Genomic DNA, 14,130 nt, shown 5'->3' on the forward strand with positions numbered 1-14,130 from the left:
CATTCTCGAACGTTGTTTACTTCATTTTACAACTGAAGTGATGAACCAGGCAAAAGAGCACGGGGGAGACTTTCCTCAAAATGAAAATTATTGAAAATCTTTGATGGGATAATGGTGCAGATCGAGGTGCCTGTGTGATTACCATCAGACAGCTTCTTCAATCACGGCAAGGATATTGGGATCTGCAGTTTCATTTAATTTTACTGTACAAAATAAAAGCTGATAAAATCAATTGGTTTTTTCTTACTCTTGCAAAAAAACAAAAATCATGTGGCATTCTTCAATTGTTCATCCTTCTTTCTAATCTATTTTGGATGCTATTTCTATGTTGAAGTTTTAGGATTAGATATTAATATGCTTGTGAGATTTGAATTCACGACTTCTTCACTAAGAGGTGTTTGTTTTAATTACTAGAACAGATCTAGGTTATGCTAAATTGAAACATGAATCCTGTTATTTTATAATAATAATAATATTAATAATAATTAATTAGAAATGGAAAACAAAATTTTCACAAACCAAAGATACAAATATCCTTCGACCCGTCAGGAAATTAACAGAAGGTATAAGCAAGGATTTAAGCGGAGTAAAAAGTCAAAATATGATTGCTTAAATTGCGAAGGAATCTTTTGATGGGGAAATGTTATTGTTGGTCCCACTAGGAATTTGGCCGCCGAAACCCACGAATTGAAAAACAGAAGACCGTGGGACCCAGTTTGTACTGTATGAATCACGGGGCTTTGGAATTCGGACTTCAAGTACTTTTGTCAGATGCTGGTAGTAAGGTGTTGTGTCTTTTTAGAATTTCAAAATTCTCATTTTTCCAAGTACAATTATTGGTGTCAATCTATCTAGGGTCATAAATGTCTAATCCACTTGGACTGGGCTGACTTTGGGCTAAAATGATCTCAACACTCAACCTTAGTCCAGCCCATTTGGGCTTTCAGTTTCGCGTAAGGATTGAACAATTGGGGGAGATGGATGGGGGTGTTTTGGATAATGATCCCTGATCACTTTTCCCTCCGGCGAGCAGTAATATCTTTTCACCAAAAGTATTATGGACAAATGTGGGACCCACTATGGGTCATATTTCTAGATAATTTTATCAAATTCAAACGTAAGGTCCACAATAAAAATATGAATAAATTAATAGAATGATTAAAATGTAAATAACACAATTATAAATAAATTATTAAAAATATATCAAAATAAAGCATAACGGTTAAAATTGTACCATTGGATTTGTTACCATTTAAAACTTTAAAAAATCATGAAAGAAATAAAGTAGGAAAATTTTTTTGAGGGAAAATTTAAGTAGGAAAATAGGTTTAAGTCTATTAACTCAAATATGGAGAAAACAGTTAATTTTTATAAATTAAGCAGGAAAAAAAAAATCAATGGCTGGAATTCTAATAAAATCCATATTTCTCAGTGGGGGAGGTAATGGGTTCGACCCTTGCAGATGACAAGCATCCCCCGAGGATGTAATCAAGGTGCGCGCAAGCTGGCCCGGATGAACCTCATATACCAAAAAAATAAAAATAAATAAATAAAATAAAACTTCATATTGAAATTGTGATTAAAAGAATCAAAATTTTAGGAAAAAGTTAAGAGATTATTGAAAAGGGTGCTAAAATACTTTATTGGGTAAATATCACTTACTTCCCCTCTTAGTTGACCAAATGGCATTCGAATTCCCTTTTAGTTGGATAATATCACTTACCTCTCCTCTTAGCTCTAAAGGTATTAAACACTTCCCTTTTGTTAATTTTTGCCGTTAAATTCTATTTTATCGTTACATTTTTTTTTAAATCCTCAATTACTCTCAATTGAAAATATATTTTAATTTTAATTTCAAATTACCTTCAATTACTGTAGTAGTTAAAATTTTAAATTACTATCACTTAACATTATTGTTAAAACCTAAAATCACTTAATTATTTAATAATTAAAACCCTAAGTTAATCTCAATTAGTTTTATTATTCAAATTTCAAATTGCTCATATGTTCTTTATCTATACGTTTCTCTTTCATTAGAATTAAAAAAAAAAATTCTTCTTCTCTTCTGTTCTCTTCTCTTTCTTGATGAAAGAAATGCATTTAAATTAAAAAGACACAAAGGTATTTTTGGGTATTGGAATAAAATTAATTAAAAATAATTTAATGTTTTAACTACTAAGATAATTACGGGTATTTTTGGATGTTAACAATTAATTTATTTGAGGGTAATTTGAAATTTAAATTTAAATTAAGGGTAATTTGGAATTTGGTAAAATTAAAACTTAATGGAAAAAATTAACAGAATGAAGGCTATTTGATAACTTTGTTAAATAAGAAGAGAGGTAACGTGTAAAAGTGTTAAAACACACTTGCGAAACGAACGGTTGAGATTTAAATCTTGGTCGAGATGTGTGTCACCACTTAACCACGACCCACTCTGACTCAGCAAGCTATAATGTGGACGGGAAGCCACGTGGCTATTGATAGCACCCCGGACAGTGTCTCTCTTTCGAAAGCATGAGTTCTTTACTTGTGGTGTCTCCCTTTCGCGCGAAATGGCGCACCAGAAATTGCTTCCATTGTTGAGCCGACAACCACTTGTTGCAGGTCTTCCATGAAGCGGCCATCAATCGTTTGCTTTTGTTGGGATTACTTTAGAGTTCAGACTCAACCTAGGTTTCTATTTCTGTTCTTTGAGCGTTGAGAAAAGAAGAAACGCTTCTGTGGAGGATTTAATGGATTTCTGTTTGCCAAGGATCGAAATCCCTCCGAAAGAAGATTGACTCACTGTGGAGAGGAAGGTTCAGTTTGGATATTGATTCGGGAATGGCTTGTGCTCGTATTCTACTCAGTAATGGCTTCTCTTTTCGCTTTTTAATTGTACTGGCTATTAAATGTCTAAATCGATTTCTCGCTTGCACTATCTCTCACCAGCGATTTTTCTTGCTTTCTAGGGTTTCGTTTGCATTTGTCTAGGAGTTGTGATTTATCGAGATTCCAGAACGTGAGGTACATCTGTTCTTGATTTCCTATCCCATTTTGTTAGTTAGAGGAGCCGCAGATTAAATCTCTTGGCATCATTTTGGAATTTTCCCCTACTTTGTTTGCCAAACTGTTTCTTGGTTAATGATGATCTAAAGTTTGAGAGATCCACATTTTTATGTTTGATGCATACTTTAGTATTTGGATTTTTGAAATCTTTCCTGTTTTTCGTTTTTCTTTTTTACCATTGGCTTGCCAAACTCTTCCATGGTTAATCTTGATTTGAAGTTAATCAGAGATCTATAGTTGATGCAGATTTTAGTATTCGGATTTTCTAGGTAGTTCCTATTTTTGGTTTTTGATTTTTACTTTGTGGAAGGATTATTCAAATCCCTAAATCTCACGATGGAAGGGAGACGCCTTAACTGAGCATAGTTTTCAGTGTGGCTAAAAGGTTTTTGATTTGTGTTGCTGAGTTTGTATGTACTCGTTGCCAAACTGAGAGAACCAAGTCTCCCACCCCCCACAAAATTTTAGGCATCCCGTCCTAATTTTCTGCAAATTTGCGTAAAAATTACTTAATACTTTTTATTTTAAATTGGAGATTTATTCTGAAAGTTAGGGATAAAATATGTTCCAGGGCATTGGCTTGCAAGGTTTTGTCCTACTGGCGCAGCAGTTCTACTAATTATATACTGGTGCTTTGGGAGTTTATTTTGGGGATACCCAGGGATTGTTACTAGTAAGCCTGTGTTCCAGTTCTGGTACATGGTGCTCTAGAATTCCCCATAGGATGCACCCTTAGACATGCTGAACCTGTACTGGTGCTTATAGGAAATATCTCTATATAAGTTATATATGTCTATATCATAAATGTTTTGCTCAGAACCAGAAAAAAACTGAATTGTTTTGCATATTTTGGTTGATCTAATTTTCATCTGTCCCTCTTCTGGTGGTGAACTTGTTGACTTATGTGCAAGCCTTTCCTGGTGAATTTTGCCTAATATTACATTTCGAGTTTATTATCACTGTTGCTTTTATCAATATGCCTACACTTCAAGAGGAACCTCTATGTAGTTTTGACTTGGTATAAGCATTTTCTGTGTACCATAAAAATAGAGGTTGGTGAGTCTATTGTGGCAAACATTGGTCTTCAGGGAAGGCTGTTCAGTTTATGGTTGATTTGTAAGTTTATTCGGATGTGCCTACTTATCTTGGCTGCTTACATTTTGTTTGATGAAAGCATGCCTATGAGTTATCGTGTGCCTGAAATTTTTTTATTTTTTATTTTTTCTTTCTCTTGTGAATAAATTTGCTCTAGTTTAGCAAGCATAATGGTATTGTGCTACTTCCTTTAAAAACCACTAATCTATTTGTCCAACCTTTTGAGATATGTAGTTATTACCTTAGAGTGGAGTTAAATTGTTATTCCTTTAAGGTTAGGACTGGCTCCAAGTCCACCCGTTCCAGAATCTTGCAAAATTTGAACTCAGACCAAGATGTGGCTTTCTTTTCCTGTAACAACTTATGTTATAATTGGTGGAGAAATTGCTGTGACGCTAAAGAAGAAAATTGTCATAAGATTTAAGTCCATAAATGAGAACTGAAATGGGTAGAAGTACCTTAGCATATGAAATTCTACCAACACTCCTCGGCAGCATAGGCTGCCTGCTAAGGAAGGACTCGTGCCTTTGTTGCCATTGTGTGCAAAAACTCTCTTAGAATATTTTGCCTCTGTAATCTGTTGAAATTTGTTTTATTTGATACATTAAGCATATGTTTAAATCTCAAGCTGTTATTGCATTATCTATAAAGACCGTTCTGAATGCAATCAACAGAGGGAAATCCCAGTCCTACATTCACTGAGTCCAACCAAGTCAGACTAAGCACAGGCAATCTGAGGCAAGTCCAATTGCTTCCCATCCATTTTGGATGAATTGAATGCACTGAATCAGTATCGAATCTATTGATGGAAAACGATCTTGAGTCTTTAAACCTCCATTTTAATCTATTTTAATTGTGTTGCCTCTGATCCTCCTCTCCCCTCCTTCCTTCTCGGGGCATGGAATCAGATGGTGTTAAAGAGAGATTCTCCAGGTCAGGTTATGGAGCCAAACTTGTGCTTCACAGACAGTTGGACCTTCTGGAAAAGCTTTGAAGGTGCCTTGTCAAGGATGATGATTCTTTTTTTAGAATAATTTTGAGGCTTGAGATTCTACAATCCAATTAGTAAGTCTCTAGGGCCATGGAAATCATTTTTGAACATGTAGGTTATGGTAAAAGGTTGTCTGGTTGACCGACTACCCAAACCTGTCTGGTTGCTCATCTATCTGTGTCATGTGGAAAGAAAATACGCCAATTCTGATCTTAGATATCTTGTGAAGAACCTGGAGTGCTCACTACTCAAGTTTCAACCTAAAATTCAATCATATACCCTGCTTGACTTTTATATATATCCATGCATGATGCAACTCCTTGTTGCTTCATCTTTTTGGTAGCCCCAGATTTTCCACTGCCTTTTGGTCTGAAAGTTGACATGTAAGCAGGGACATTGGGATCCATCTGTACACTAAATCTCAGCCAACCTGCCATGTGGTAGGCATTGGTGAGCCAACCAGCCATTTTTTGCCTGTTATATTATTCCACAATACTGTTTAAGCTTTCATTTCATCAGTAACCGTCTACCTAAATTTCATACATTGAAGTCAGTGACAAGGTGGGTCTTCCATGAACAATTGAAAATTCATCTGTATGACAGTATGACCTCCACCTTTGTCGGACTTCCATCTGTAACAATGAAGTTTTGAGTTGAGAATGTCAGACAGTTGATTCAGTCAAATTGCTTTTGATTTCTCAGTTTTAGCCAATATCCTTACAGTCAGGTTGTGGACCAAGATTTGGTTATTGGTTTGGTTTGGTTCTGGACCAATAGGTGGTTGGTCTATAGGATCAAACCCACAAGGTTTTTTAGTCCCTTGTTAGCTTCTAATACAGTCCCTTATCGGTTTCTTTTATTGCACTTCGATCTGAGGTTTGCATTTGTGACGACAAAAATCAATCATTTTTAGCTCTTGTTATTGGTTTTTTTCAGTATTGATTAGTATCAATCATCTTTAGCTCTTGTTATTGGTTTTTTCAGTATTGGTTAGTCTTAGTGGTCAGTTTGAACTGGCTCTGGTCTGTTACCATTTTTATAAAATCAAAACCAATATTCTTACCCCACCCCTATCTTCCCTTGTTTTGTGGAGTTCCCATTTTGACACTATAGTATTTCTTTTCCTTTCCTGATTCAACACAAGAAATTATAGGTTGGTTAGCTGGAATGTAGAATGGGTAGTAGCAATTAGCTTGTAGCCATGGTAGAAGAACTCGCTCTCGAGCGAGATCTCACCATCTTAAAAGACCGAGATCTTGACTATCTCGGTCGAGATATGTGATTTTTTTGCGTCAACTCGGTAGCCCATCTCGGTGGGTTTTAGGGTCCCAATTGGGTTGAAACTTGATATTTAGCCTATTTAAGACATTTTGAACACATTGGTGGCCTTGAATTTGTCAGTAAACAACCCTTAGTATGATTTCTAAGTCTAGTCATAGTGTGAAATCGACATGTTGTAGTATTAGGGAATGCAATGTTATTCCACATGTAATATAGAACTTTTAAGGCATATAAATGAAAAACAAGTGTATCAAATGTGTCAAATAACTTAAATGTCATCAAAATTCCATCTATATGAGTGTCACAATCTCAATTTTTAATAATAGAATAATAAAATTATACAACCATTAAAAGATCTATATAAGTCATTAAATCATAAGTTCATAAGACTAGCAGAGAATGATTGATCTTCCTTTGATATTGTAGATGTGCTAAGAATAGTTGCAAGCGAAAATTCAGCTGGAATCCACACAAAAAATCAACAAAAATTGAAAGTTTTAGCGAGATATGGCGAGATCTCGAGTGAAATATCCCAACTCTCTGCTCCCGATCTCCATCTTGTCTCGCTTCTTTTGAAAAGCGAAATCTCCCACCATGCTTGTAGCAACCACCTCATGCCAGAGTATTTTGGTGGGATATAAACATGAGAGCCATTTAGAGGTTGGATGGTTCCCACTGTGGAAGTACAAATTGTTGTTTACAAAGGGAGTGTTGTGGATTTTGTAGAGCTTTGGAGTTGCTTTTGCTCATACAATGATTACTAGTATACAAATCTGAATGCTATAGCAGAAATGGGACGAAAACCTAGAAATGTTTTACTACTAATGGAGGCCATGGTATCCGACCAAAATGCCTTTTACCACTGATTCAATATCAGCAAGGCTTTGAGGTTTGAATACAATATCATTCTGTTTCTGTTCTTTACAAAAGATGTCCATGCGTTCTGTTCCACCACACCAGTTGTTGGTGTCTGCCTGTGTGGTCAACTGTCCTTTAAAATGGTGGCCCAAATCATATTCTGGGCAAATGTACAGAGAGGCCAAAATTACAATGTAAGTTTGGTTGAGAAGTCAATCATATCCCATCTTCTGAGAGAGCTAATATTGTGGCTCAATACAACTTAAAGAATCCAGATGGCTGTTGAGATTCTCCTACCCTTGGCAATGTGAATTCTCTTTCAATTGAGGCCTGCAAACTTGTCAACACTTTTACCAGTGCCATCCAAAGGACTGGAGCAAAACAGAAGGCATAGGAAAACACAGCAAGGGCTCTCACAATCCCATCTTTGTACCCAGAGTATGCCATGACAAAAAGTGACCCACCAATCCCCAAGGCAGGCACCAATACTGGAAGTGGTGGCAACTGGAATGAATGACTTATTAATGATGTGAGCACTGCAGAGCCAAACAAGTATGTCGTCCAGCCTACAATTGGGTGCACCGTTCGTGGTATGACAAAGAAGGGGATTGTGTAGGCAGCCAGGATCGACAACATGACAGCAATCTTGACTCCTGTTTGCAGGGTGAGACTCTTATCTGGTTTTCTGTAGCAAAACTTGGTCATATTTGGACGTGCAAATCGAGTCACTGCCATCACTGCTAGGTACATGGTTGATAGGATCAAAATCATGGGCACCTCATCGCTGTATCTGTTTGAAAACAATAAAGAAGACGTGAGTTGCAAAAATAACCACAATTTTGCCTCTTTTAGATGCATACATCACTCAGATTTCAGACAAGAATGCCAAAGTCATGCCAAACAGAGGCTTTGGTTTGATTTGTTTACATACCCCAGTGTTTGTCGGCGTTGCTCGTGCCATTCAATGCCTAGAGGGAGGACTGGATAGGACCACCAGTACCATGGCTTTAACCATGGAGCACTAGGAAATGTGATGACGCTGTTAGGACCGCAGGGTACATTCCATCGAAGCTTCAGATCTGCAGCCCAACACAGAACATTTAATTAATCACAAGAACTTTAAGTAGCACCAGTCACTGGGAAGTCGAGGGAATGAAACTGGATCACTTACAGTAATATGAAGCATCCATCTGGTAGCCCAGAGGTAGTCTGTATGTGCCATCAACCTTGGAGCCATTAGCAGGTGGATGGAACATTGGGCGATCGAGCAAGTCTGGGAAGTAGCTAACCAGGAAACCCTGGTCTGCACCATCTGGGTTATTTCGTTTAATCTCCAACTCATGAACCATGTCCTTGAACACCTCCATTGATGGCTGAAATTCAAAGTGAAGTAAGGTGATCAGAGAAGAATATGCTATCAGTGCTTGCACTGGAAACTTTCATATGATGTAATTACTCTGCAGGATGAATACCTGTAACACAAATAGGCCAGTATGGAAGATGCAAGGGTTGATGAAGACTGCACAGAATTGGCCACATTGGAATAGTTCATCTGTCTTTTGGAGAATGAGATTATCTGCGTCAAGCATGACCACCCTATCGTATTCCACTAGACTCCAAGCATAGAACTTGTTCATTGTCAACCGAAACCTGTCATGATATTCGTCTGACTGGTACGGGTTATAGAGGTTCTCTACCCTCTTCACTTTCACCCCATCTTCCTGTTCCCTGCACCAAAACGTGAGTTAATTTCCAAACTTGCCGATCATCGAATTAATCTTCATATCAATAATTTTCACTTTCCTCTGTAAGAATGATCACTGTGGATATTTGCAGGTCCCAGTAACCAATGTTTAAAGCATAAGGGGTATTGAGTATCAAATTGTCAGGTGATTTTAAGAAACATATCATCTAAGTATTATATCGTAGTGAAAAATATATTTTGGTGGAATTTAGTACATGTCATTTAAAAAAAAAACAGATTTTTCAATATGTATTGTTGCGACTGTATCGAATATAGATTACGGATTGACTAATATCATCTCATATCATGAAGTATTTTAAACCATGCTCAGCAGAACGTAAATGATCTCCCCCATAAGAATTGAAGAAGTCTTTTTTCTTGGGTAGATAGAATTGAAGTAGTCATGTTTTAGTCAAAAAAAACACGTATCTCTGAAGTCTTCAGAATTAGGAAAGGCAAACTACTTCCGGTAAAAACACGTTTCTCTTCGAAAGTCAACTGTTTCAATTCAGATGGACCTAACGGCCACTAATTCTGACGACAGAACGACCATCTATACTGGAATTAATTTCCACAAAGCTTGGGGACATTATTGTCATTCCAGTTGTGGCGTGTCATCGTATTTCCGGAAATACCGGCATCAGCCTTTCCTTGCTTGGTTGCTTGCCTCAGAGTACAGGCTACAGCACAGGACAGTACAGAGAGGACAAGACATGGAAGAAATTCGTTTGTTGATCCAACGGCTCTACTGTGTCTCTGTCAATTATAGCCTACCGGGGGGAAAGAAAAAAAACTCTACGGCGAATCACTGGAGTTGCCAGACGGTGCCGGAAAATAATCACAAGAAATAAAGAGAAAGAGAAAGAGAAGAGAAGGAATATAAATGCTGAAGTAAGTTAAGTCGGACTTACATAGCCTTGACCCATGCCGCCGGAACGTCCAAGGAGGCAATGACAACGAGATCGGCGTCAACCTGAAGCTTCGCTAGAGATCTGAGCATCACACGAATCGCAACATAGAACTCGTAATCCCTTGGCGTTCCCATATACATCATCGTCGCGTAAGCGTTTCGATTCACTCTCTCTTTCTCTGAAACCGCTCCTTGAATAGCCACCACTGCAATAATAGCTGCCACCAGGAACCTCAAGTTAGAACTTCCTAGCGCCCAACTCTCTTTCTTCCCCATTCTTCTTGTACTTCTTCTTCTTCTTCTTCTTCCTCTGTCACCAACTGAGAACAGAAAAACAATGAAAGAGACAGAAGACCTAAAACAGTATCAGCTCCAATTTACACAAAAATTTGATCTTTTTCCTCTTTCATTCCCATTCTTATAATCAGTAGCTACTTTTGATTTTTGAAGTAATTATAAGAGAATTCCAGCTTGCTGCTAAGCTGTCTTAATACAGAAACGCACGCGTTGGAATTGAACAACGGGAAAAGGAAAGAAGAAAAAAAACAAACGTAATCAAGCCAGGAGCCGAAATTCAACAAAGAAAAGAACGACGGAAGAAAAAGTAGATTTTCCTCCGTCGTTCCTTGGAGACGAAAGGCAAAAGGGGGACAGAGAGAGAGAGAGTTGCAGAGAAACAGATTGAAGAAAGAGACGCGTAAGAGACTTGAATTGAAGAAGGGGGAAAAAGCCCTAAAAATCACTCGAATAAATAAGTGGTTTGTGTGATTTTTCAGTTCTGTTTAAAGTCAGGTTGTGTTGTAAAACAACAAAAACATGTAGGCCCCGAATTTTTAGCCGGTAGCAACGTGACCGAAGCAGAGAAAAAGCTCCCATTCTGATACTGCCACGTGGAATTTTGCCTGATTAACCTCTGATTGGTGAGAGTCCTCTTGAAATCCATTCGTTAGACTATGCCCGTCAAACGTAGTTGTGTCCTTACTCTATCTCGGTGTCAGCCCCCACCTGACTCTTGGTTATAAAGGTAAATTAATAATTTTCTTGGGTAAATATGGAAAGAAATTCTGGATCCTCAGAATCAGATTCCTCTCCCCATGAAGAGAGCTCGGCTCCTACACAGCAGAGTGGATAGAATTTACACGTAATCCGAGCTGGAAAACACTCTTTCGTTTTGGAGTCTGCGATTTTCACATGTTGTGAGATGAGGGTGCAGATAGATACACACCTTTACACGCGTCCAACATCCAACTCAAATTACGTTTTTAACCCTAAACCCCAGATCATTGTATTCTTTTCACAACGGCTGCAAATTGTATGGTAGATTCTTTGTTGAGGTGGTTCTGTCGGTTGAGCTCCTGACTAAGTGGGCGTTTTTAATCATTGACTGACTACTAAAATTATGTGAGGCATATATATTATTGTTTGTATGAGCTCATCTTCTCAATAATTATTTTTTTATTAAAAACATTGAATTAAACTATTGAGAAGTGTTTGGTTGTTTGGGCTATTTGGGACGTTTCCACTTCCCTTACCTACTCTTCTTCTTGCATGGTTAATTCTCCTCATGGAAGTGGATGCCTCGAATGATGGTTGAAATTTAAGAGAATAAGATAGTAAAAACTTAGTTTGATATTTTCTTTTCAGGATATTGTTTTTTTTCTTTTCTAAATAATTAAGTAATATATATCAACCATACAAGTATGGGGTGTGTAAACGGATCGGATAGTGGTAATATCATATCCACATCCTATTATATTCGGACGGATTCGGAGAATATCTTATTGGTCTTCGGAGTGATTCAGCTAGATTCGGATGATAATCAAATATTTATTTTTCTTCAGTAGATTCTTCTAAATGGGCATGAATACAAACTGAATACAAGTTTTTGACTACCTGTTGAAATTTTTACCATTTTATTTGTAAGGGTAGGTTTGAAATTTAAGAATTTCACAACTTTGGTTCTAGATTTTAGTATAAAATCTAGAAAAATAATCACATATTTCAAGTAAAAAAATATAAAAATAAGAAAAATAAATCCAAATGAGTAACTAAATCGGATAATTTAATCGGACGGATAATAATCGCTAAGAAAGAGGTATACCATATCCGCATCCTATTAGTAATCGGATGGATTTAAATACCGCTAAACGGATGCGGCTACGAATTCAATAGTGGAATTTTGTTATCCATTTACACCCCTACATACAAGAGAGACAAATATTGTAGCTGATTTTCTTGTAGGGTTAGTAACCGCGTTCGAAATATCTGATTTTAGTTCACGTTGGACACTAATGATTAAGTGCGAATTAGGTGCGGATGCCTTTGGGTGTCTTCATTTTTGTTTATGATATTGTGTGCACACTGGTTTTAGTTTTGAGGTTCCTATGAGTTTGGGTTGTAATTGGGGGCAAGTGATGTTGCACGCATGAGTGTTTGAAGTTCCTCTTTACATGCATTTGATTTTGATCTTGTAAATATTGCTTTTTCCTTGTAATACAAATGACCTCTTAGCAGAAGAAAAAGGTAATATAAATCATGAAACCTACCTCTTATAGTATGAGAGAGATACTTAGACTTTTTGAATTAACAAAAAAAAGACTTTTTCATAACTGTCTTATTTTTTTTAGTTGAAAGAAACACTAACAAGCATTGATTTTCATGTTTGAACATCTAAATAGAACATATAAATTGACCACTTCCAAGCATTGATTTTCATGTCTGATTTTGTTTACGTGAACCGTGCCAAAAATATTAATGTTGATAACAATCGAGTTAGAGGAGAGCAAAAGGGACCACCTGCCCTTCCTGTGGTTGTCAACGTGATACCCTTGCAATGTATTGACTCAATGCGATACATTCTGGGGTGTATATACTTTTCGCAATTATCTTGAGATTTTTGAAATTTTTCAAAAGAAAAAGATAAAGATTATGATCCCGTTGAATCTTTCAAACTCCGTAATAATAAGAATATGCATGAGATATGAAACTTAAGAGAATGAAAATAGCAGAATACAGTGTTGAAATTTAGTTTGATATTTTCTTTATTAATTATGAAATAATACAAATCATGAAACTTACCTCTTATGGTATGTAGAAAGGTACTCAATTTTTTTTTTAAAAAAAAAAGTCCTTTCCATACATTTCTTATTTTGAACATAAATTTATTGATGAACATTGGTGTCATGTTTTTTGATTTTTTTTTTTTTCAAAGAAAATTTCATGTTTGATTTAGACTACATGAAACCTTGTCAAAAATATAAATGTTGAGAGAAGAGCAAAAAGGACCATCCAACCAACTCTTGAATGTTGTGCAATATAAGTAAAATTAAAATTTGACATAGTTTTAGAGTGTATACACTTTTATGTTAATTATTTTCTAGTGTTTTAGAACTTTACATAAAAGGCAAAGAATGACTTGTGACTCTTTCCAAACTCCAAAATAATAAAAATGTTTTGCATGAGATTATTAAATTTGACTATATGTAATGAAATCTTACAACCTTTTGTGATTTCATGTCATTATCTTTGATGAAAAAGCTTAGTAGAGAAGATAGAAATATACTTTCTAATGTATTATGCTGATGTTTTTAATTAAAAAAACATGTAATATGAATAAGCATTGCATGCTACTGGTTCACAGCACTAAACATGCATGCAAACAAAAAATATCTTCAAATTGAGAAATCTTTTTAAGACATAAAGAAATGGTTGTTGTGATAACCTTTATAAAAATGACAAATAAATGTGCCAATTGACATTAAATACCTTTGGGTGCAACTGAGATTTGCACTACATCACCAATTGAGATGAATACAAACTAAATATTTTCCTATTTATCCACTTGATAATAATTAATTACCTCTACAAGACAAGAAATAGATAGAATTAAATCACATTTGTTGTGTCTAAGCTGATCTAGATACTTTAGTTTTCAAAAATTTTATTAAATGCAAACACCACACAGCTTTTATTTGGTCATAATTCAACAACGGGGTGATTACATGTTAGAACAAACATTAAGAAATCAAGAAGAAGAAAAAAGACTAGTTAAAATGAATACATATAATAATAGGATATGCTATACTTACAAGCAAAGAAGAATTCTCATTTGTTTAACTTCTTATAAACTAAAGAATAAGAATTTGAATAGAAAGAAAATTACAATAGAGATCTCCGACCAAAAAATAACATTACAAAAGT

At 36.1% G+C, this 14,130-nt stretch overlaps 1 protein-coding gene and 1 long non-coding RNA gene across 2 annotated transcripts; one reads left to right on the forward strand and one right to left on the reverse strand.

Annotated features, from left to right (window-relative positions):
• The first annotated feature begins 2,530 nt into the window (after positions 1-2,530).
• Positions 2,531-7,221, forward strand: LOC149013450 (uncharacterized). The gene is made up of 2 exons (XR_016173929.1): positions 2,531-2,851; positions 2,955-7,221. It is a non-coding gene; the product is annotated as an uncharacterized LOC149013450 (long non-coding RNA).
• Positions 6,844-10,667, reverse strand: LOC149013451 (putative glucuronosyltransferase PGSIP8). The gene is made up of 5 exons (XM_089158438.1): positions 9,932-10,667; positions 8,749-9,004; positions 8,448-8,649; positions 8,208-8,355; positions 6,844-8,066 (listed from the first exon to the last, which is right to left on the reverse strand). Exons 1-5 carry the CDS (start codon positions 10,204-10,206, stop codon positions 7,529-7,531), a joined length of 1,419 nt encoding a protein of 472 aa, XP_089014564.1. The 5' UTR covers positions 10,207-10,667; the 3' UTR covers positions 6,844-7,528.
• Between the last annotated feature and the right edge of the window lie 3,463 nt (positions 10,668-14,130).

The sequence above is a fragment of the Hakea prostrata genome, chromosome 6 (assembly GCF_041222555.1).
Source record: "Hakea prostrata isolate BN-2017 chromosome 6, UWA_Hpros_2, whole genome shotgun sequence".
Lineage (NCBI taxonomy): Eukaryota > Viridiplantae > Streptophyta > Magnoliopsida > Proteales > Proteaceae > Hakea > Hakea prostrata.

What these genes read in the sequence shown, in the direction of transcription:
- LOC149013451 (XM_089158438.1), bottom strand. Translation starts at nt 10,206, where the DNA reads ATGGGGAAGAAAGAGAGTTGGGCGCTAGGAAGTTCTAACTTGAGGTTC. An exon ending in GCGGCATGGGTCAAGGCTAT is followed by an intron (nt 9,005 to 9,931) that starts GTAAGTCCGACT and finishes GTTTTGGTGCAG; the next exon opens with GGAACAGGAAGATGGGGTGA. An exon ending in CTGGCCTATTTGTGTTACAG is followed by an intron (nt 8,650 to 8,748) that starts GTATTCATCCTG and finishes TTTGAATTTCAG; the next exon opens with CCATCAATGGAGGTGTTCAA.